This window comes from Emiliania huxleyi (assembly GCF_000372725.1).
Source record: "Emiliania huxleyi CCMP1516 unplaced genomic scaffold EMIHUscaffold_55, whole genome shotgun sequence".
NCBI lineage: Eukaryota > Haptophyta > Isochrysidales > Noelaerhabdaceae > Emiliania > Emiliania huxleyi.
In genome coordinates, this window is record NW_005197877.1 from 464,110 (window position 1) to 486,371 (window position 22,262).

Sequence of the window (22,262 nt, forward strand, 5' to 3'; positions counted from 1 at the left end):
AAGAAAGAAAACAGACACCCCAACGGAGGGATGGCTCTCGGGACCTGGCCGAATTCCCAGAACAAGCTGACGCGGGCCCAGTACCTCGATGAGGTGACTTGGACCACCAAGAGCTGGCTGGGGCTGCAGAAGCAGCGCATCTCAGTCGTTCTTCACACGGCCATCGCAGAGCAGGTCGTGAATGTGAATGAGCTTGCCTGGCGGGGGTGGGCGGGTGCACGGAGCTAAGTGCCTCGCCACCCTCGCAGGAGTCGCTTAGGCGGCTCCCGTGGTGTACCTGTGTTAGTGCCAGTGCGCGCCAGTCCCGTGCCCAGTGTTGTGGGAGGGAGTTGTTGTAAGATTCTTCCTTTTGAGAGGGCATGGATCTCCTCGTCGTCGGGGCAAACCCCGACCTCGGCGAGGTTGTGTCGCGCGACGAGGATATTCTGAACTTGCTCGACTTTCCGCCGCATCAGGGAAGCGTCGAGCCCGCCTCGTGGATCGCCCTTTACTTCATCACTCGGGCCGACCTGCAGGCCACCCACCGTGTGGGCGCCAAGGTCATCAATTTCTGCACTTCGGCGTGCAATGCAGGAAGCCACGCGGTTGTTCGGCCGAATGAGCTCGTGGACGCGGAGCGCAGCGCGATTGATATGCCAATCAGGCACTACACCGCGTGGATGTGGGCGATGCACCGCAAGGGATTTCGTCACGATCAGCTGATCGCAATCTCGCCGCGAGCATGCGGCTTCGTCGGAGGGCCGGCGCTTCCACACGGAGTCCAGTTCCCTCCGGCGGCCGGTTCGCGGGCGATGACGTGCCTGGTGACGGACCCAGGCTACGCGGGATTTCGCGATGAGTGCGTGGCCCTAACCAAGGAGCAGGTCTATGCCGCTCGGCAAGACCGCGACTACTTCTTTGGACATCTCGAATCCGACAAGTACTTCGCCAAAGCCCACCAGGCGCAACCCCCTGAGATCCACCCGCTGCCTCCAACCCACCGCTTCACTCCCCCTCTCCCCTCGCGTTAGGTGTTCAACTCCGCCGAGACTCCGCGCGACCATGCGGTAGGATCGTCAGACACAGCACCTGCACAAACTTCCGCCACCGGCACCAGTCAGCAGTGAGCTACCTTATAGGCATTGGCCTGCTCTTCCAAGCAATAGCTCTCCTGCAGGGAGGCGAGACGCGGAGCTTTAGGGGAGGTGGCTTGCCCGTCAAGAACTCCAAGGCGTCCATGCAGCCTGCCACAAAGGCCACGCCAGCGCGAAAAATCGGCGAGCTGCTGGCGCTTGAGACGTGACTGCACTCGCAAGCTTGCGGCCCCTAGCCATATCTTCCTCTTACGCCACCCCCGACATTGTGCAGGCTGAGGCTAAAGTTCCCAACGTCGAACGTCTGTATCTACCCGGCGAACGCGCTTGCTGACTGGCAACTCTTCATGGACATCTTTGTCACCATGAGCAACGGTGACAGCGTCAAGACGGTAGACGCCAAATTCTTGGGCGTTCGCTACTGTAAGGCCAATACCCAAGTGGGTCTGCACTACGGGAAGCGAATGCAGGAGGAGTTGGACGCAGTCGCGCTGGGTGGGGAGCCGGGTCCGCTGGAAGAACACGAGATCATGCTGCTCGCGTGGGCGGCGGGAGACCGACCTGAAACGCGGATGTAGAGACTTCTTAAATAAATAAATATATAAAACAGCCAAACTCTGAGACGAGATGGGATTTAGGGACAAATAAATAAATGTAGAGGTGTGTTCATTTAAAAAAAAAAAAGGAACAGGTCCCCGCCCTTGGCCTTGCGATCTTGGCACCAGAGTGGCCAGAGAGAAGGAGCGGGGAGTAGCCGTCGGAGTCGGCGAGGTTGATGGCTGCGCCCGCGCCGAGGGCGCCCTTGTGGTTGTCGACGCCAATCGTCTCCCACGTGTCTCCCAGCGTCTGCGCCAGGAAGACGGCGTCGCGGCCGCTGCCGCAGCCCACGTCTACCGCCGCTCCCGCCTCGGGAAGGTCGACTTGGCGCAGCGCGGACGCCAAGAAGGCGTTCGGGCGAAGCAGCGGCGCCGAGTCCGGCCCGCGCGCTGGAGCAGACATACATCGACCCTGCGGTCGCCGCGCGCTTCGATGGCCCGTTCCTCAGCTGGTACGATGTCGAGCACGACGCCTACGAGGGGACGCGCGAGCCGGCTGCCTACTTGCGGGCGCTGATGGACGAGAGCGTCACGTTCCGCTACCCTCACGCCGAGGAGGCGATGACGCGGCTCGAGGAGGCAGTCGAGCGGCACCGCCCAGACACGCTGCTTGGCTTCTCGCAGGGCGCAATCCTCATCACGCTGCTGACCGCCGCGCACCTCGCCGCCGGCCGACCGCCGTCGTGGAGCCACAACGTCCTCGTCTGCGGGATGCCGGTCCGCGCGAACGCCTTTGCGCCCCTCTTCTCCGCGCCGCTCGACTTCCCGGCGACGGTGGCGCAGGGCCGCGACGATCCGTTTTACGAGTGGTGCCGCCAGCTTGCGGGGCAGTACGCGTCGGCGGAGTACCTCGAGTTTCCCGACGGGCACCGCTTCCCGCACGGGCAGGCCGACACCGACGCGCTCGCCGACAGCGTGAGGAGAGGGCTCCCGCACGGCGCCTTAGTGTTGACGACTTAGGATTGTCTGCTCGAATTGTCGTTCGTCATCGACCCTTGCGCTTTGGGTCGTGAATCGAGTCGTGTACATGTTTTCTTTCTGATAGAAATCGGTCAGTTGCCGGTTCCCACATCCCGCCCAGACAGAGGCAGAGACAGCCAGACTAGACGGTGGGTGGGCGTTTCTCACACATCACCTACACCTAGTGTTTGCGCCGGTGCCGGTAGAGTGCACTGCTCACGGCACCCACCGGCCCCTCAGCACACGCGCCCCGCGAGCCCCTCGCCCTGCCTCCGCCGGAGTACTAGAGTACCGCCCCGGTGGCAGCGCACAGGTTCAGGGCCGCCGGGAGGCTGCGGCGGCGGCGGCGGCTGCGGCGGCGGCTGGTGCTGGGGAGGAGGCGGCTGCCACTGCAGCCGGGGCGGCTGCTGCTGCAGCGGTGGAGGAGGCTGCTGCTGCAGCGGTATCGTAACCATCGTCGGCGGGGGAGGCTGCTGATGCAGCGGCGGGGGAGGCTGCTGCTGCAGCGGCTGCGCGGCAACTACAGGCTCCTGCTGCTGCAGCGGCGGGGGTGGCTGCTGCTGCAGCGGCGGAGGCTCCTGCATGGGCTGCGGCAGCAAGGGCGGCGGGTCGGGAAGAAGGGGTGGGGGCTGCTGGAGAGTCTGGTGGTGGGGTGGCGGACGAGCCGGCGACTGCGGCCGCGGCTCCACATCAGCGATGAAGGACGCCGCAAGGGCCGGCGACTGCGGCCGCGGCTCCGCAGCACCGGTGACGGGCGCTGCTAGCGCAGCGGAGGCCGCGCTCTGCTGCGGCGGCTGGTGCAGCGGCTGGTGCGGCGGGTCGAGTGGTGGCGGCTGGTGCGGCGGATCGGGCGGTGGCGGCTGCGCGGGTGTGCACTGCGGGTCGCTGCTCGACATCCTCCTCGTCCGGCCCCGCTATCAACAACGGTTGTAGCGCGCCGTGCACGGTGGGTGTGCAGCTGCAGCGCGTACGGAGCGGATTGTTTTTCTTTTTACTTCCATTTCGCCGGGTTGTTTTGTTTCCTCTCCGAATACTTCCTTCTGTGAGACAATGCGCACTTCGTTTTCTCCTTCTGCGGCTCTCCTCGAGTAGTAAGCCGAGAGCAAGCCGAGAGGTCACGTCCCACCAACGGCAAAGATACATGCGAGTCCTCGCTCTCCTCTCTGGCGGCAAGGACAGCACCTACGCGATGATGAAGTGCGTCGAGCACGGCCACGAGCTCGTCGCGCTTGGCAACCTCCACCCTCCCGCCGACGACGGCCGCGAGATGGACTCGTTCATGTACCAGACTGTCGGATCGGAGCTGGTGCCGGCGCTGGCTGAATGCCTCGAGCTTCCCCTCTTCCGTGCGCCGATCACCGGCGACGCGGTCGACCAGCGCCTCATCTACGAGCGGACGGACGGCGACGAGGTTGAGGACCTGTTGCGACTGCTCGAGGCGGCGCGAGCCGAGGTCGAGTTTGAGGCTGTGTGCTGCGGCGCGATCCTGTCCAACTACCAGCGCACCCGAGTGGAGGACGTGTGCGAGCGGCTCGGCCTTGTCTCGCTCGCATACCTGTGGCAGCGCAACCAGGCTGAGCTGCTCGCAGAGATGGCAGAGGCGGGCGTCGAGGCGGTGCTGGTCAAGGTGGCCGCTCTCGGGCTGGGCGCCTCGCACCTGCACAGGTCGATCCGCGAGCTCGCGCCGCTGTTTGGGCGCCTCGAGGGTCGGTTTGGGTTCCACGTCTGCGGCGAAGGCGGCGAGTACGAGACGCTCACCCTGGACTGCCCCCTCTTCCGCCGCCGGCTCGTGCTGCGTGGCGCCAGGCCTCTGGTCCACTCGGAGGACCCGTCGGGCATGGCGCCCGTCGTACTGCTCGCGGCCGACGGCGTCGACATCTGCGGCAAGGGGGAGGGCGAGTCCGCGCCGCCAACCGGCGCGGGCGCGCCGCGCGCGCCGTGGGCTGAGGCGCGGAGGGCGGCGGCGACAGAGGCGGAAGAGGAGCGGAACCGGGAGGAGGAGGGGGAGGAGGCGGCCTCCCTCGCCTCGCTCGCCGCCGCAGGCGCGGTCGCCTCCGCCCCCGCCGCCTCCGCCGCCGCCGCCGCGGTGCCGAGGGAGTGGCTGCCGCTGCGTGCACCGCCCGCCGATCCGTACCTCAGCGGTGGCGGCGGTGGCGGTGGCGGCGGTGGCGGTGGCGGCGGTGGCGGGTGGGCGCACGCCGCTTCGGCGGGCATCTGCAGGCTCGTCTTTCCCCCGAGCAGCGCCGCCGCCGCCGCGTCGGGACCTTTCGCCGCAGAGGCTGGCGGCACGGCGGAGGGGAGGGCGGAGGCGGAGGCGAGGGCGGAGGCGGAGGCTGCGGTGGCGCAGCTGCGCGCAGCCGTCGCCGCACTTCCCGCGGCCTTGTCTGCGGCGGGGCGATCCCTCTCAGAGGTGCTCTCCGCCTGTACGTGTCGGACCTGTGAACAGCGTCTCTTCACACCTCTAGCTGTGAACAGGTGCTCTACGTCCGCCTGTACGTGTCGGACTTGGCACACTACCGAGCCCTCAACGTCGCGTACGCGAGCCTGATGCGTTCGACGCCCGCAGCGCGCGCGTGCGTCCAGCTGCCGCTGCACGAGGCGGCCGCTGGCGCGCGCGTCGCCCTCGAGGTGCTTGCAGCGGCCCCGCCGAAGCGGCTGCTCCGGGTCTGCTCGCTCTCCGAGTGGGCACCGCGCATGATCGGGCCGTATTGCCAGCTGACGGCCGCTGCCGGCGTCGGCAACGTCGCGGGCCAGCTCGGCCTCGTCCCTACCACGATGGCGCTGGTCGAGGGGGGGGCGCTCGCGCAGGCACGGCTCGCGCTGCGCCACTCCGAGGCCGTCCTTTCAGGACTCGGCCTCGGCACTCGCCGCCCGCTCTCGCTCATTGCGTATGTGGTGCGCGAGAGCGACGTGGTGCAGGTGCACGCGGCGTGCCACGCGTGGCTGTGGCGGCGGTGCGGCGGCGGCGGGGCGCCGCTGCCGCCGCTGCTCGTGCTGCGCGTCGGCGCGCTGCCGATGGGAGCACTGGTCGAGGTGCAGCTGGAGGCGGGCGAGGAGGGCGCGGGGGGGGAGGCGGTGCCGGCGCGGGCGGCGGAGTGGGAGGAGGAGGCGCAGAGCCTTACTTTCCGCTGCACCGCCGTCTCGGACCCGCTCCCCCCACGCCGAGAGCCGGACAGTGGAGAACCGGAGCTCAGCGGCGGCGGCCGCCGGATCCTTCTGCAGTGCGTCGCGGAGCCGAAGGGTGTGTGTGTCACCCACTGAGTGGGTGGGTGGCCTCGCCGCCCCGCCCGCCGCGCCGCTCACCGCCCTCTTCGGCCCTCCCTCCAGGCGACGCGCCTGCAGACCTCCGCCACCTCCCCGCGGCGGTCTCCTCCGCGATGGCGGCGGCGTGCGCCCGGACCGCCGCCGCTGGGCCGGCGGCGCCGGGCTGCGGCGCGCCTGCCGACGCGTCGCCGCGGCTCGCCGGCGGCGCCTTCACGCGCTGCTTCTACGACGCGGACCTGCCCCTCTCCGCGCCCGCGCTCGAGCGCAGCTTGCTCGATGGCAGCGGGAGCGCGGGCGCGGCCATCGCCGTGCCGGTGGCGCGGGTGGGACACCGCGGCTCGCGGCTCGCGCTGCAGGTGCAGTTCGACGTGGAGGGGTGAGGGGGCGTCGCGTTGATGTGGCGCGAGGCGCGAGCTTTAGCCCGCTTAGAAAAGCAAAGCGGTTTGTACAGGTGGAAAGAAAAAACGCGCGCGATAACTCGCGACATGGGGAGCTCCATGATGACCATGTGCATGTCGCGGCTAGCTCATGCCAGTTGTGACCTGCGCTGCGCGGTCCCGGTCGCAGGGCCATAACACGGTTCTCCGAGGGAGGAAAGTTCTGCGCTGCCGGGACTTGGGTTGTCCCCTTAGCTGAGGAACGCACCGCGCTCATTTTTCTTCTTTTGCTCCTTTGGTCGCGTCCTAGCCCGTCCAAGCATGCTTGCTGCTCGCACACACCTCAAAAAGGTGACCGTCTACAAGAACGCGCTCGCCTTCGTCGAGCGCGCCGGCTCGCTCGGCGGCGAGACGGCCTCGTTTGGGCTCAGCGTGCCGAACGAAGTGCGCGATCTCACAATGGAGACGCTCGACGTCAGCGCCGGCTCAGCGAGCGTGATCGTGAGCTACCCAGATTCTGCACCGCGGGTGGGTACAGGAGGAGAGCCTCTCCACGAGTTTGCTCTCGGCAGCTCGCTCGGCGACTTCCTCGCCTCGGTGGTCGGGGCCGACTGCTCCCTCACCACGGGCGATGAGGCGGCGTCGGCCATTTCCGGGCGGCTCCTGCTGCTGGAAAAGGAGAAGCGGGCGGTGCCCGGGACGGAGGAGGCTGAGCTCGTTTGGTCCGAGCTCGTCGTGCTCGACCACGGCGGATCGATGGTTCGAGTGCGTTTCGACGTGCTGCGGTCAATCTGCATGCTCGACGACAGCTTGCAGCAGGACCTGCGCAAGGCGCTCGGCGCGAGGCTGAGTGCGCGCAAGCCGGCCGCACCCAAGAGGCACACGGACTTGACGCTCGTCGCGCGGGCGGCAGCAAGCGGGTCGGGTGGCGAGGCGGCGGGCTCGTTCGACGAGCTGCTCGTGTCGTACGCGCAGCCCGCAAAGGAGTGGCTCTGCCAGTACCGGCTCGAAGTGCCGCCGGAGCCGCTCGGCGCGGCGATGGCCGAGGCCCGGCTTCGGCTGTTTGCCACCGTCTCCAACATCGGGGAGGAGGATTGGGAGGGCGTCGCGCTGTCGCTCGTGGCCAACGAGCTGCAGCTGCTGAAGAAGGAGAGCGGCGCGCGCAAGAGCGCCGCCGGCACTTTGTCCAAGGGCAAGCACAAGGCGTGGGGGCAGATCTCAGACTCGGGCAACCTCTTCGTCAAGACGCTCACGGGCAAGACAATCACGCTCGACGTCGAGTTCTCCGACTCGATCGACAACATCAAGGCCAAGATCCAGGACAAGGAGGGCATCCCGCCCGACCAGCAGCGCCTCATCTTCGCGGGCAAGCAGCTCGAGGACGGCCGCACCCTCTCGGACTACAACATCCAGAAGGAGTCGACGCTCCACCTGGTGCTGCGGCTGCGCGGCGGGCCGGCCTCTGGTGACCCTGTCAGCGACGGCTTCGAGAGCCTCGACGCGGTCGCTCTGAGCGGCCTCTCGGAGCACGTCATCTACGAGGTGCCGCACGCTGTCACGGTGCGCGCCGGGGAGACGGCGTCGGTCGAGCTGGGCAGCCACGCGGTGCGCGGCGACCGCGTGCTCGTGTACGACCCGAAGGCGTCCGAGGTCTGCGCCACGCGCTGCATCCATCTGACCAACGACACCACTCGCGTCCTTGCCCCCGGCACCTGCTCGGTCTCGGAGGGCGGCCGGCTCGTCGCGCAGTGCCCGTTCACGCCGATGCTGCCGGGCGACGAGCAGCTCATCCCGTGGGGCGAAGACTCGACCGTCTCGGTGGAGCGCCGCGTCGACAAGGAGGCGGCGGTCGAGAAGGTGGAGCTGCACTGGCTGCGCGCCGAGCAGCAGCGCGCCGCAGAGAGCAGCGGCCGCCGCCGCCGCCTCGCGGGCTGCCGGCTCACGCACCGCGAGCACCTCACCACGAGCTACACGCTGCGCAATAACGCACCGAGCGGGGCGCCCGTGACGCTATACCTCGACCACTCGGCTGCTCCGGGCTGCGGCGGCTTCTCCGTGCTCACCGAGGGCGCCATCAAGAAGACGACGGCATTCTCTCGCTTCAAGTTCGTGCTGGCCCCGGGCGAGCAGCGCGAGTTCACCGTGCGCGAGACGGCAGCGCACTCGTCGTGCCGTACGACCGCGCGCCAGCTGCGCATGCTGCTCGACTCGCAGCTCCGCGCGGCAGATAGCGGCGTGATGGCGGCCTCGACGCGCGCCTTGCTCGAGACGTTCATCGCGCGAGAGGAGCGCGCGGCACTCCTCGACAAGGTCGAGCGCGACAGCGTCACGCCGCAAGAGCTCAAGCAGTGGCGCAAGGGCGCGCTCCTGCCGGCCGAGATGCTGCAGCAGCTCGAGGAGCTGCTCGACCACAACCACTCGCGAGAGGAGGCGGGCCGCAAGGCTGCAGCGCACAACGCGCACATCAACGACTGCTTCAAGAACCAGGATCGGCTCCGCGAGAACATCAAGTCACTCGAGAAGGTGGCGTCGTCCAAGCTGACGGATCGCTACTTGAAGGACCTGGACAAGGAGGAGGATGAGCTGATCCAGGCGCGCCGCGCAATTGCGAGCCTCGAGGAGAAGAGCCGGAGCCTGCAGTCCGCTATCGCTGCGCTGCAGCTGGAGCTGAGCGCAGCTACGCGCAAGCTTCGGCTCGAGAGCCTCCCCGGAGAGAGTGAGGACGGCACGGAGACGGGGGCTGGCACGGACAGCGACGCCGCCGGATGAGAGTGTGAGATATGAGAGATTGAGTTTTTGAGACCATCAAAGACATAGGTGAGACTGTTGTGTCTGACTGTAGGAGACTGAGAGATCAGAGAGAATTTAAGCGCGCGCACGCCGCACGGGGCGCGGCTCTCTCGACTCCCTGTCACAAACCCTGGCGCGAAGCTGCCTCGCTGTGCTCATGTGCTCCCTTGAGCCTGACCGCGCTGTGCGCTCTGACGCCTGAGCTCTCTCAGCGTACAGGAGCGGTACAGCGAGAGTCGCGAACCGGCGGGGAGTAACTCTCACTTTGAATGTTCGCGCAATATTAGCCCACTATTTCGTACATGTATCAGATAATTTACATGATAAAACTCAGTCCGCCGCCATCGCGCACCGGGACTCCACACCCTCCGCTAGCTACTAGTAGGGTCGATGCACAACCTCCCCTGGGTGGACCTCCCCCTGCGCGGCCTCTCCCCTCGCGCTCCCTACTAGCGCGGCGTCGCCGCGGCGCCCTCCCTCCCCATGCGCCTGCTCCTCCCCAATCCGCTACGCCTCCCCGCCTCGCCTCCCCGCCATGACCGCCTCGAGAGGCGCGAGGCCCTGCAGAGGGCCGACGCCGCACCACCCCACAACCGCCGCACTCCTCACCGCCGCACGAGCTACTCGCGCCGCACAAAGCTCGCGCCGCGCCAGACATTGGCTGCGCGCGCAACCTACTCGACTCTCCGGCCCCGCTCGCCTCGGTCGGCCGCTCGTGCCCGCCGCGGCGCGTCTTACCACCGCCAGCGCCCCTTGATGCCCGGAGGCTGTGGGCCTGAGAGAGAAGGGGCGAGGGGGGGGGGGGGTCTGCGCGGCGCCCGAGCCGGGGGCGGCGGGGCGGGTCACGGGCGTCTCGGGTCTCGGTTGCGGAGGCGCGCCGTCGTCGAAGGGCAGCGGCTCAAACCCAAAGATAGGCGGCTGCAGCCCGTGGCTAGCCCCGTGGGCAGGGGGGCTAGCCCCGTGGGCAGGGGGGCCGCCCCACTGGTGCGGCGGAGGGGCGTCAGGCATCATCGGGCCGCCGTACCGGGGGCGCATGGGCATCCCCATCGGAGGCCCGCGCATCCCCATCGGGGGCCCGCGCGGCATCCCCATCGGGGGCCCGCCGCCGCCGCCGTACCGGCCGCCGGGCCGACCGCCGTCGCGGCTCGGCGCCGCGCGGCCGAGGGGCCGGAGCCGGCCGCCTTGCGGCGGGTGCTGGTGGCCGCTCCAGTGCCGGCCGGCGTGGTGCCCGCCCGGTGGGCCAAAGTCGGGCTGCATTGGCGACCCACCGCGCCCGCCCTTGCGGAGGTGCGAGTGCATCGCCGCCGCCTCGCGCGAGATGCCGTTGGCCATGCAGTCGCCTGAGCGAGGCGACGGGGCGAGGGTCCTCTCTGCGGCGCGCCCTCGGCGCGCACTCTCCCCTCGGCGCAGGGCTGGCGTGGGCGGCGGCTCGTGCGGCGCGCCCTCAACCGCCTCCTTCTCTGCTAGGCGGGCGCGCCGATTTGCTCGATGCCGCACTCGTCCTCCCACGTCCACGACTCGTCGGGCATCTGCATGGCGGCGGGCGCGGCGCGCGGCCTGGCGGTCGAGGCGGCGGGCGGCACGGCCGTCCGTGCGGCCACCGCCGAGGCGCCGAGAGAGGCTAAGGCCAGCATGGACGACTGTAATCAAGACGACAACCAGCCGAAGATCTCAGAACGCGGGTCATCAGAAGGGGTCCCCCTCTTGTGGGTGGTGTGTGCGCGCATGCGTAACGACGCTGCTAGAGATGGCTTTCGGGGCCCAGAGATAAAACTTCTGATGCCATGCGGTGTTTCGTGTTTGACGTCTGTATAAAGATCTCAAACACCGGACATCTATAAACTCAAACCGCGTCTCCGTCTCCCCGCCCCCCACCTAATCGCTAATGTCTCCCCACCCCCCTCCTAAAAGCCGTACAATGCGCGAGGCGACCTGGGCCTCCGGCCGCCACATTGGCGCGCCGGCCGCCACTGTCTTGAAGGCGCCGTCGCAGCCCTATGCCGGCCTTGCGAGCAGACATCCATGATTCGTCTCATGTCCCGCACATACACACCCACGCACCACACACCCTCCGTCACAATCGAATTGCGCCAGCATGGTGGCACGCCAGCGCGAGCGCGAGGGTACCGTAGCACCCACGTTTGGGTTCTCATTTGATGCTGGGGCAAGCCACACTTGTGAGCCCCGTCTTTGTCTTTAGCCAAAGCGAGGTGCGCAACAACCATTGCAGTGCGCGTCGTCGAGAGCACAGTGTCCAGAAGTGCTGCAGCACTGCGCTGCGTTGGGACAAATCCCGTTCCCGACGTTCCCGCCACCGCAGGTGCCGAAGGCAACTACCCCGTCAAGTCCGTGAATCTCTCCATCATCCGCGGGGCAATGGCCGCGCATGACGTAGGACTGTTGGCGCCCTTCGCACCCACGTTTGGCCATGCAGTCATTCGTGCACTGTGCGTGTGCAAAGCAGTTGTTTCGGCAGTAAATGAGCTGTTGGTGGCAGCACTCCCGTTGCGACTCTTCCTGGATGTACCAATAGTTGCTTCGGCCTCGGTTGCACATTGGGTTAGCAGGTTCGCCAAAATCAGGGACAGCAAAGTGATAGCTGGCCACCGCCGGTGTGCGAGGGGAAGAGCACGTGTTGCAGCAGGTGGTGCATGGGGGTATGGTAAAAGGCGGGCAGGCACTGGCAGCGCAGTTTGAATTTGTCCAACATTTTTCCGATCGTGCGCTACGAGAGTTCTCGTCCACAGGGAAGCCTGTGCACGTGGCGCAGCACGCCTCGTGGGCGAAGGGGTGGGTGCAATAGCCTGCGTTGAGGACATCAGCACATGTGGTGATGTTTCCAAGCCCAAGATTTTCCGCTGCAGCCTCGAGGGCGTGCGCTTCTCCATCGATGCAGGTTGGGGTCTCCCTTGTGTGTGTAGCACCTCCCTGACAATACCCGACTTAGGTTCTGCTCGGGCACGTGATCGCATCGGAGGTCACGTCGGACGACCTCTCGTTTGGCGACACCGCCATCACCACTCTCTCCGGCCGGTCGCTCATTGCTCGCAAGGAGCATGCGGGTGCGTGCGTGAGCGACGGCGAATGGTACAACCCGTGGCAGGGCAGCCACTTCTTTTGCTCCGCTTTCACGACGCAGCACCACTGCGATTCGTTCGGCAGCATGGAGGGGCACGAAGGAAGGACCGCTTCGCAGGCTTGCTGCACTTGCGGCGGAGGCAGCTACGCGGGCGCGGCGGTGACTGTGCGGGACAGCGCAGGGGGATTGCTCGCGACGGTGACCACGGCCGACGTGCGCGCTAGCAACGGAGTCATCCACGTCATCGACACCGTGCTCGAGCCCCCGCCGGGAAGCCCACCTCCGCCGCCCTCGCCCCTCCCCGCCCCTCCTCCGCCATCGGCGCCGCCCTCGCCGCCGCCGCCCTCCCCAACACCGTCGCCGCCGCCGCCCTCCACATCGCCCTCACCTCCGCCTCCGCCGCCGAGCCCGCCGCCACCCAGCGCCCCGCCTCGCGTGCCTTCCGGGGAGCCTCAGACTCCGCCGCCGCCGCCGTCCCCGCCGCCACCGCCGCCGCCGCTGCCGTCGCCGCCTCCCTCATGCAAGAGCATCGCCCAGCTCGCTTCGGAGACTTCCTCACTCTCGACGCTCCTCGCGGCAGTGGAGGCTCGCCTCTCGCCCCCTCATCGCGCCGCTGTGAACAGCGTCTCTTCACACCTCTAGCTGTGAACAGGCCGCCGACCCGGCGCTCCTCGCGCAGCTGTCGGACCCCGACTCCACGCTGACGCTTTTCGCGCCGACTGACGCCGCCTTTGCGGCCCTTGGCGATCTCACCGGCGTCCTCTCCGACCGCCCCCTTCTCACCTCTCTCCTCCGGAAGCACCTTCTTGGCTCCGTGGTGCCAGCGCAGACCGCTCTCTCGCTCTCCTCCGCCTCTGTGCTAGCCGTCCCGCCGCAGAGGTCGCCACACCCCGCGTGGACAGCGGCTCTTCACGCCCCTCCGCTGTGACCAGGTGGCGACCCTGGCCGCCGAGGACGTCCTGGTCGACGGCTCGACCAGCTCCGTCCTCGTCTCGCCCACCGTTGTCGGTGGCGCCTCGACTGTGGTCACCGCAGACGTCCAGGCCTGCAACGGCGTGGTCCACGTCGTTGACGAAGTGCTCGCCCTCGCGGCCCTGGTGCCGCCCCCGTCCCCGCCGCCGCCGCCGCCCGCCTCTCCTCCGCTGCCCTCTCCGCTGCCAGTCGAGGCTCCCGCCTCTTCCTTCCCCGCCTCCTCCTTCTCGCTGTCGGTCGGCGGCGACGCTCGCCGGCAGCGCGCCCTGGACAGCCTCGACATCGACGCCGTCGAGGAGGCAGTGCGCTCGTCCTTCGCCAATATCTTCGGCGGGTCGGCTCCCCCCTCCACTTGGCGGATGCGCCTCGAGGACCGCGGTGGGCGCGAGGTGCGGGTGGCCGTCCTGCAGGCCGGCGGAAGGAAGGGGCGACGGCGGAGGAGATGCGGTGTGAGCGGCGTCTCTTCACGCGCACTGCTGTGAACAGGCCGAGGGAGGGCCGACCGCGGAGGAGGTGACGGCCGCCGCGAGGGATCCAGCCTTCCTCGCAGGCGTGGAGGCCGAGCTGGGCGTCGAGGCGCAGACCGTAGCTAGCAATCCGCCATTTGAGCGGCAGTGGCTTTCTTCACACCGCGTTCGCTGTGAACAGGTCAGTTTCAACGAGCCACCTGTCACAACCATGGTGGCGTGGGCCGCTCTGCCGCAGCCACCGCTGCCGCCGCCGCCGCCGCCGCCGCCCACCGACGCAGCAGCTTCCCCCGGCGGCGGGAGCAGCACCGACGCCGCCCTCGTCGCTGGCGCCGCCGGTGGCGCTTCTGCCACGTGGCGTGTGGGGCGGAGGTGTGAACGGGGCCTCTTCACGCGCCACGCTGTGAACAGGCGGCGCGGCTGGCGCGCTGCTCGTCGTGCTCGGTGCGGCCCTCTGGGGGAGGCGCCGCCGGCGGGGCCGCTTCGGCGTGCGCGGAAAGGGCGGCGCCGGCACGCGGGCGGGGGCGGCGGCGGACGACCCCATCCCAGTCATGGTGACGTTCGCGGCGGTAAAGGTGTGACGTCTTTTCTTTCTCGGTTTTGTGTGCTCTCTTAGTGCTCTCGATGGGTTGTCTGTGGATTCTGGAGCTTGCACAGTGCGAGAGAAACAGACCCAGAGACACTGTGCCTCTGTGCACGATAATTACTGTAGACGACTGTCTGTACGCATTCGCCATAGTTCAAGTTGAAGACAAGCGAGACAATAGTCCGGTCAATACAATAGATAGGGGAGATAGTGGTCGGGGGTGGGATCGCGAGAAGCGAGGTCGAGGGGTCTCGCAAACGCAATAGAGAGCCCTGCCGACTGCAGTCGCGCAATCGGTGGCATACTCCGGGCGTCGGCGATCTCCTGCAACGGTCGACTCGCGATCACACCAAGCGGTACACGTAGGACGTAGCCGCCGTAGACTCGGCCGCCGCCGCCTGCCGCCGTCTACTCCGCGGGGGTGCGCTCTGCCTGCGCGACGCGCTCCAGCAAACTGTTGACGCTCCTAGAAACAAGAAAAAAAAGCCATAGGAGAAGAAATGCGGCAGCACCTCAGCAACCTGCTGACGCTCCAGATGTTGCTGAACTCGATGTTGGACGCGTCGCCGGCGATGGCGACGAACGCGGGCGGCGGCGCGCTCGGCGCTGGCGGGCGGCGGGCGACGTACTGCTTGAGACCGGCCACCGAGACGGCGCCGGCGGGCTCGAGCACGGCGCGCCTAGGAGCAAAAGGAGTGGTGCGCGCCAACAAGGAAATAGAGCGGCGGGCTCGAGGACGGCTCGCGTGTCGAGGAAGACGTCGCGGACAGCGGCGGCGATCTCGCGCTCGTCGACGAGCATCACCTACCAGACCTCCATACTATCGAGCCCAGTGTGGGTTCAGTCCAGTGGGTGGTGCGGTATCTCTCGCGAGCATCACCTACCAGACCTCCATACTACCGAGCCCAGTGTGGGTTCAGTCCAGTGGGTGGTGCGGTATCTCTCGCGAGCATCACCTACCAGACCTCCATACTATCGAGCCCAGTGTGGGTTCAGTCCAGTGGGTGGTGCGGTATCTCTGCGCGAGCATCACCTACCAGACCTCCATGCTATCGAGCCCAGTGTGGGTTCAGTCCAGTGGGTGGTGCGGTATCTCTGCGCGAGCATCACCTACCAGACCTCCATGCTATCGAGCCCAGTGTGGGTTCAGTCCAGTGGGTGGTGCGGTATCTCTGCGCGAGCATCACCTACCAGACCTCCATGCTATCGAGCCCAGTGTGGGTTCAGTCCAGTGGGTGGTGCGGTATCTCTCGCGAGCATCACCTACCATACCTCCATACTATCGAGCCCAGTGTGGGTTCAGTCCAGTGGGTGGTGCGGTATCTCTGCGCGAGCATCACCTACCATACCTCCATACTATCGAGCCCAGTGTGGGTTCAGTCCAGTGGGTGGTGCGGTATCTCTCGCGAGCATCACCTACCATACCTCCATACTATCGAGCCCAGTGTGGGTTCAGTCCAGTGGGTGGTGCGGTATCTCTCAGCGAGCATCACCTACCAGACCTCCATACTATCGAGCCCAGTGTGGGTTCAGTCCAGTGGGTGGTGCGGTATCTCTGCGCGAGCATCACCTACCAGACCTCCATACTATCGAGCCCAGTGTGGGTTCAGTCCAGTGGGTGGTGCGGTATCTCTCGCGAGCATCACCTACCATACCTCCATACTATCGAGCCCAGTGTGGGTTCAGTCCAGTGGGTGGTGCGGTATCTCTGCGCGAGCATCACCTACCAGACCTCCATACTATCGAGCCCAGTGTGGGTTCAGTCCAGTGGGTGGTGCGGTATCTCTGCGCGAGCATCACCTACCACACCTCCATACTATCGAGCCCAGTGTGGGTTCAGTCCAGTGGGTGGTGCGGTATCTCTCGCGAGCATCACCTACCAGACCTCCATACTATCGAGCCCAGTGTGGGTTCAGTCCAGTGGGTGGTGCGGTATCTCTGCGCGAGCATCACCTACCATACCTCCATAACTATCGAGCCCAGTGTGGGTTCAGTCCAGTGGGTGGTGCGGTATCTCTGCGCGAGCATCACCTACCAGACCTCCATACTACCGAGCCCAGTGTGGGTTCAGTCCAGTGGGTGGTGCGGTATCTCTCGCGAGCATCACCTACCATACCTCCATACTATCGAGCCCAGTGTGGGTTCAGTCCAGTGGGTGGTGCGGTATCTCTGCGCGAGCATCACCTACCAGACCTCCATACTACCGAGCCCAGTGTGGGTTCAGTCCAGTGGGTGGTGCGGTATCTCTCGCGAGCATCACCTACCATACCTCCATACTATCGAGCCCAGTGTGGGTTCAGTCCAGTGGGTGGTGCGGTATCTCGCCGACGAGCATCACCTACCATACCTCCATACTATCGAGCCCAGTGTGGGTTCAGTCCAGTGGGTGGTGCGGTATCTCTCGCGAGCATCACCTACCATACCTCCATACTATCGAGCCCAGTGTGGGTTCAGTCCAGTGGGTGGTGCGGTATCTCTGCGCGAGCATCACCTACCATACCTCCATACTATCGAGCCCAGTGTGGGTTCAGTCCAGTGGGTGGTGCGGTACCTCGTCGACGAGTGCGTCGCAGATGCGGAACACCTATAACGCAGGAAGTATGGGGAGATATGGGGGAGATGTGGGGGAGTGCGTCGCAGATGCGGAACACCTCGGGTCCGATCTGGCCGACGGCGACGCCCTCCGCAGCCTTCTCACCCGCGGGCCTGCGTGCTGAAGACGGCCTCGGGGGCGGGAAGACAGGGGTGTGCAGTGTACTCAGAGCACCGCGTGAGGACGGGGGGAATGCGATTACGACCGAGTACAGTCGAGTCCGTGTCCTCTCGAGCGTTGGCTGGAGTACAAGAATCCGTGTGTTCGGTTTCTAGGCTCGGCGGGCCCTCCGTCGGTGATGCGCGTGCCAACCATCAGCGAGCGCGAGAGAAGGTCCGCCGAGCGAGGCTCGACGGCGATCACCTAGGGTAGGGGTGCTAGGGTAGGGGTGCTAGGGTAGGGGTGCTAGGGTAGGGGTGCTAGGGTAGGGGTGCTAGGGTCGGGGGGAAGGTCGACTTCTCGCCAGACACACAAGTACCCCTCGCGACCCCCCATACCTCCCCAGATCTCCCCATACCCCCCCCACCTCCCCCCACCGCCCCATATCTCCCCGCATCTCCCCCCATCTCCCCGCATCTCGCCTTGGTCGCCGGCCACGTGCTCTTCAGCACACTCGCCACCCCAGCCAGCAGCGAGCCGCCGCCGACGCTCACGAAGACGCCGTCGGGCCGGCCGCTCTCCTACGTGCTGTGAATACGCCAACATCAGGGCGGGAACACAACGGAGGGGGAAGACAGCGGAATGCAGCGGAAGGCGGCGGAAGACTGTGGAATCCGTGTCCTGTCGAGCGCTGGTTGGGAGGCAAGAATGCGTGTTCGGCTTCTAGTGACGCTCTCCGCCACGCCAGGCCGCGCCAGAGGCGTGCCCTACTACCATACGTCCATAGTACCGAACCCGCCGTGGGCTCAGTCCGGTGGGTTCAGCCCCGTGGGTGGTGCGGTATCACGCGCCGGAGACTGGGCGCGCTGTGCGTCTGCCGTCCCTCCCAGGGGAGACTCCGCGGCGCGCGACAGCGCCGCCGCCGCGGCGCCGTGCTGCCGCAGCAGCTCGAGCCCGACGGTGCCTAATTCAGTAATGACTCAGCGGTGGAATGCTTAATTCGTGCCGCCGCAGCAGCTCGAGCCCGACCGCGCCGGTGGCGGCGAGCACCGGCGGCGCGTCGTGTGAGCCGACCGCAACGAGCCCCTCCTCGGCGGCCAGCCTTGCCGCCTCGCCCTGCGAGTCGACGAGCGTCTCGCCGTGAGTGAGCACCTAGAGAGAGAAAAGAAATCGCTGAGCGAAAAGTAAGCGACGAGCGTCTCGCCGTTGGAGATGAGGACCGAGGCGCCGAGCCGCGAGACCGCGTCGCGGCGCGACGACGGCGTCGGCGAAGGCATCACCACGGTGAGGTCGAGGCCTGCGGAAGGCGTGAATAGAAGGTGTGAACAGAAGGCACCCCCACGGTGAGGTCGAGGCCTGCGGACGCGTCGTGGGCGTGTGCGGAGGTCTATGTCCGCGGGAGTGGGGACGGCGGCAGCGGTGCGGGCAGGTGGAGGCAGAGGTGGCGTTCGCAGGCGAGTGGAGACGGCGGCGAGGGCAGGAAGGGCCTCGGACGGGTCTCGGACGGGTCTCGGACGGGTCTCGGACGGGTCTCGGAAGGGTCTCGGAAGGGTCTCGGAAGGGTCTCGGAAGGGTCTCGGAAGGGTCTCGGAAGGAAGGGTCTCGGAAGGGTCTCGGAAGGGTCTACCGAGCCGATCTGCCGCCCATGCGAGGGCGTGGCCGCGCGAGCCGATCGACGCCGTCACGAGCCGCGGAGGCGCCGCCCCGGAGGAGGCGCGGAGCGTGGCCAGCTCGTTGACGGCGCATCGCGCATAGAAGGTGAAGCCCGGAAGCACGTCCTCGCGCTTGATGTGGACGGAGGCGCCGAGAGCCTCGCTCAGAGCAGGCGCGTGCTGGAGCGGTGTCTCGCCAAGGTGGTCGTACACGCGCGAGCGGAGCGCGAGTGCCAGGTAGTCGGGCGCCGCCGTCGCCGAGGTCAGCGCCTCGCCATCACCGAGCGCCGGCGCGCGAAAGGCCTCGGCAGCGGGTGCCTTGCGCTCTATGAGGCGCGCGAGCGGCGCACGGATCCGAAAGGGCAGCGTGCCGAGCCGACGGGCAGTGGCTCTCGGCACGCGCCGTCGGCACCAGCGCGGTAGCATTGAGCGCGAGCACGCTGGGTTGGGCTCCAACCGGCGCGAATAGCCAGCGCAACAAAAGAATCTAAACAAGCAACTCTCTCTCACAGCACACAGGCTCGACACAGGTGCGAACTGGCGCGTGCTAGTACTATCACCGGCACACCACCGGAGCCGCCTAAGCGACTCCGTTAAGAACGGCAATGCACTTAGCTCCGTGCACAATGCCGCTGTCCCCGCACGCTAGCTCGTTCACCGTCTGCCACGCCACGGCGGTGTGGAGAACGACAGACAAGCGCTGCATCTGCAGCCCGTGCCAGTTCTTGGTGGTCCATGTGACCTCATCGAGGTGCTGAGCGTGCGAAAGTTTGTTACTCAGCTGGTCCGCCGCCTGCCGAAGAATTCTGCGGACGCCGTCCCCGAAGCCGCCGAACGTCTCGAAGTCGAGCAAACGCAGGTCGCAATTCTTCTCCCGCGCGAACCGGTAGTCGCCCTTCTTGTAGGGGGCCGTCACAGGTGCCCCTGCCTCCGCCTCCGCCTCCCCCTCCCTCTCCCCCTCCTCCTCTTCCGCCGCCGCCGCCTCCGCCTCTGCATCCTCCGCCTCCCTCCCCCCCTCCCCCCCCCCCCTCCGGCCGCGGCCATGCAGCATGCCCAAACACTAAGTCGAGCAGCGCCCGCTCGGTGTTGCCGAAGGCGACAAAAGCCCCCTTCCAGCCGAGCCGATCGCCACCCTTGCACGTAAGCGAGCTCGTGAGTTTCAAGTCGCCAACCAGGCGCACATGCCCTTTGCCGATGTTCGCCGCCGCCACGTCAGGTTGTTTTGGGTTACTGTAACTGAGGTGTGCAGTCGGCTCCATCTCGATGAGCATGCCCCACGCCGAGCGAAGGGTCTTGACGAGTCGTTTGAGCAGGTATTTGTGTCGTGTCGCGTGCTTCGCACGCGGGTTGACCATTGCGGCATCGCCGAGTTCTTCGTGCGGCTTGCCGTTTGGCGCCTTCTTGCCCGCCTCCACCGCCTGGCAGGCAACATCGAGCGGGAGGCCGAGGCGGCGCTGAACTGTAATGCGCATCGCCCACGTCTCCATCTTCATATCATCCCGCATGGGGATCGCATTCAGGAAGGCGCCAGCCCCCTCCTGGCTGACTGCGACGAACCGAATCGCCTCGCGCCAGCACTTGTGGTTCTTGAACAAAAAGAATTTACACATTTAAAAGAACACTGGCACGGGAGTGGCGCGCGGGGACCCTGTCCTCGTCCCATCCCTCGTTTGGCGTGTCTGTTTTCTTTCTTTTTTTACTGGCGCGCGCACTGGCACTAACACAGGTACGCGTCCAAACTGTGACAGTCTGGGGCGCGCGCGGGGGCGGCGGGTGTGCGGCGAGTGTGCGGGCTAGATAGCGATATGCCATGTCCGCCTTGCGTTGTTTCATAACATCGAAGGCTAAGCTCAAAAGAATTCAAGAAAAAGGCTCTCTAGGTCTAGCACAGCAAAAAGAATTTACGCGCAACCTCGCACAGCACACGATCCCTCCACTCTGCGCGGAAACTCGATGCGTCACTTATTCCCGCACGACGCCTCCACCTTCTTGGGCAGCAGCTGGTTCGACAGGTCATCTCCGTGGCCAAGGCAGCCGCGATCCCCCTCGCCCCAGGTAAAGACGTCGCCGCTGACGGTGTTGGCGAGGCTGTGTCGATCTCCTGCCGAAACAGCGACGACGCGCTGGCCAGCCAAGGCCTCGACCTTCCTCGGCAGCAGCTGGCGCTGCTGGTCGCCGTGGCCCAACCGGCCCTCGCTTCCCCCGCCCCAGCTCCAGACACAGCCGTCGCTGGTGGTGGCGAGGCTGTGGATTGCTCCAGCCGAAACAGCGACGACACGCTGGCCAGTAAAGGCCTCGATCTTCTTCGGCAGCAGCTGGTCCTGCCCGTCGCCGTGGCCCAACTGGCCAAAGAGTCCAACGCCCCAGCTCCATGGAGATCCGTCGGCGGTGAGGGCTAAGCTGTGGTTCTTTCCCGCCGACACAGCGACGACACGCTGGCCCGCCAAGGCCTCGACCTTCTTGGGCTGGTCCTGCTGGTCCTGCTGGTCGCCGTGGCCCAGCTTGCCTCGCAAACCATCGCCCCAGCTCCAGACGGCGCCGTCGGCGGTGAGGGCGAGGCTGTGGCGCTCTCCAGCCGAGACTGCGATGGCGCGCTGCCCCGCAAAGGCCTCGACCCTCTTCGGCAGCAGCTGGCTCTGCTGGTCGCCGTGGCCCAGCTTGCCAAAGGCTCCATAGCCCCAGCTGCAGACAGCGCCGTCGGCGGAGAGGGCGAGGCTGTGGCTGCCTCCAGCCGACACAGCGACAATTTTCTGCCCAGCAGAGGCCTCAACTTTCTTGGGCTGCCACTGCTCCTCCTCGTCGCCGTGGCCCAAGAGTCCCCCGCCTCCATAGCCCCAGCTCCAGACAGCTCCGTCGGCGGTGAGGGTCAGACTGTGCGCATCTCCAGCCACCACGCTCACGGCGCGCTGACCCATCGACGACGGCAGACGCGTCGGCGCGTTGAGCCGCATCATGCCCTCGCCGTGCCCGAGCAGCCCTGGCATCCAGTTCTCAGCCCTTCCGCACGACGATAGCCGCCCCTCGCCGTCGATGAAGACGCTGTGGAAGGCGCCTGCCGCCGCCCTCGCCGGCGGGTTGGACGCGCGCAGCAACGCCGAATAGCACAGCCACCGCACTGCGCAGAGCTCGCCCTCCGGCAGCGCCGGCAGCTCGATGCCGCGCTCTTGCGCCCACAAGCGGATGGCCTCCAGCGCAAGCGAGGCGTGGAAGAGCAGCGAGACGGCCGCGACGCGAGCGATGTCGACGGGGTCGCAGCGAGAGAGGGCGCGTACGAGGAGCTCCGTCGGGAGGTCGAGCAGGCGGGCGGGCGGCGACGTGTCCGGCGAGGGAGCGGCGGTGGTGGCGGCGGCGAGGCGGCGCGAGCGGCGGCGCGGCGATTTGGACATCGCGATAAAAAGAATTCAATAAATTCGTTTTACTTTTTCAAAGTATTCAAAAATCCCTTCGACAAGGAGATGAAGAAACGCCGGAAACCCGCGCTTGCCGTAAACATCCGCACATTCCAATATAAGTTACCTCTCACTCATCGGATTGGATCCGAACTTCCTCTGGCTAATTTGCGCAATCCGCGCGCCGGTGTGCAGTGCATGCCGGACTGACAGTGTAAGTGTCAGAGACGCGGCACTAATAGGAGTGATCAAGCAGAAGCTCACCAGCTATAGTGCATAGCGAGTCTATTGGGGTAGAGCAGGTCCTCACACAGAAGAGGTCCTCACTCTCCAAGGCTGGGTCCAGGTGAGGACCTCAGAGAACA

General features: G+C 66.5%; 4 protein-coding genes across 4 annotated transcripts; 2 read left to right on the forward strand and 2 right to left on the reverse strand.

Moving 5' to 3' along the window:
* Positions 1 to 359: 359 nt before the first annotated feature.
* On the forward strand, positions 360 to 9,146 carry EMIHUDRAFT_464740 (hypothetical protein; the record flags this gene model as incomplete). Its single annotated transcript, XM_005765543.1, has 8 exons — positions 360 to 863; positions 1,011 to 1,102; positions 1,348 to 1,580; positions 1,989 to 2,584; positions 3,804 to 5,039; positions 5,105 to 5,870; positions 5,957 to 6,249; positions 6,622 to 9,146. The coding sequence occupies 8 exons, from the start codon at positions 360 to 362 to the stop codon at positions 9,037 to 9,039; spliced, it is 6,138 nt and encodes a 2,045-aa protein (XP_005765600.1). The 3' UTR covers positions 9,040 to 9,146.
* Positions 9,147 to 9,357: 211 nt separating this feature from the next.
* EMIHUDRAFT_437195 (hypothetical protein) lies at positions 9,358 to 10,712 on the reverse strand. The gene is made up of 3 exons (XM_005765544.1): positions 10,538 to 10,712; positions 9,907 to 10,426; positions 9,358 to 9,835 (listed from the first exon to the last, which is right to left on the reverse strand). The coding sequence occupies exons 2-3, from the start codon at positions 10,390 to 10,392 to the stop codon at positions 9,377 to 9,379; spliced, it is 945 nt and encodes a 314-aa protein (XP_005765601.1). The 5' UTR covers positions 10,393 to 10,426; positions 10,538 to 10,712; the 3' UTR covers positions 9,358 to 9,376.
* Positions 10,713 to 11,155: 443 nt separating this feature from the next.
* EMIHUDRAFT_212934 (hypothetical protein) lies at positions 11,156 to 14,159 on the forward strand (the record flags this gene model as incomplete). The annotated part of the gene is made up of 12 exons (XM_005765545.1): positions 11,156 to 11,237; positions 11,390 to 11,507; positions 11,628 to 11,672; positions 11,808 to 11,934; positions 12,008 to 12,391; positions 12,792 to 12,995; positions 13,072 to 13,215; positions 13,306 to 13,500; positions 13,598 to 13,725; positions 13,885 to 13,916; positions 13,990 to 14,022; positions 14,128 to 14,159. The coding sequence occupies 12 exons, from the start codon at positions 11,156 to 11,158 to the stop codon at positions 14,157 to 14,159; spliced, it is 1,524 nt and encodes a 507-aa protein (XP_005765602.1).
* Positions 14,160 to 14,288: 129 nt separating this feature from the next.
* EMIHUDRAFT_437196 (putative threonine/serine dehydratase) lies at positions 14,289 to 18,957 on the reverse strand. Its single transcript, XM_005765546.1, has 10 exons — positions 18,484 to 18,957; positions 18,077 to 18,153; positions 17,891 to 18,008; positions 17,339 to 17,820; positions 17,044 to 17,120; positions 16,816 to 16,870; positions 16,716 to 16,748; positions 14,910 to 14,968; positions 14,698 to 14,844; positions 14,289 to 14,630 (listed from the first exon to the last, which is right to left on the reverse strand). The coding sequence occupies exons 1-4, from the start codon at positions 18,932 to 18,934 to the stop codon at positions 17,663 to 17,665; spliced, it is 804 nt and encodes a 267-aa protein (XP_005765603.1). The 5' UTR covers positions 18,935 to 18,957; the 3' UTR covers positions 14,289 to 14,630; positions 14,698 to 14,844; positions 14,910 to 14,968; positions 16,716 to 16,748; positions 16,816 to 16,870; positions 17,044 to 17,120; positions 17,339 to 17,662.
* Between the last annotated feature and the right edge of the window lie 3,305 nt (positions 18,958 to 22,262).

Bases quoted from the DNA above. Each gene is read 5' to 3' on its own strand.
- EMIHUDRAFT_437196 (XM_005765546.1), bottom strand. From the start codon at position 18,934: ATGCTACCGCGCTGGTGCCGACGGCGCGTGCCGAGAGCCACTGCCCGT. The intron at 18,154-18,483 runs GTAGACCCTTCC...CGCCTTCCGCAG, and splicing joins ATGGGCGGCAGATCGGCTCG to GCCTCGACCTCACCGTGGTG. The intron at 17,821-17,890 runs GCGCGGTCGGGC...TTACTGAATTAG, and splicing joins GCCGGTGCTCGCCGCCACCG to GCACCGTCGGGCTCGAGCTG.
- EMIHUDRAFT_437195 (XM_005765544.1), bottom strand. From the start codon at position 10,392: ATGGCCAACGGCATCTCGCGCGAGGCGGCGGCGATGCACTCGCACCTC. The intron at 9,836-9,906 runs GTGACCCGCCCC...CTTCTCTCTCAG, and splicing joins AACCGAGACCCGAGACGCCC to GCCCACAGCCTCCGGGCATC.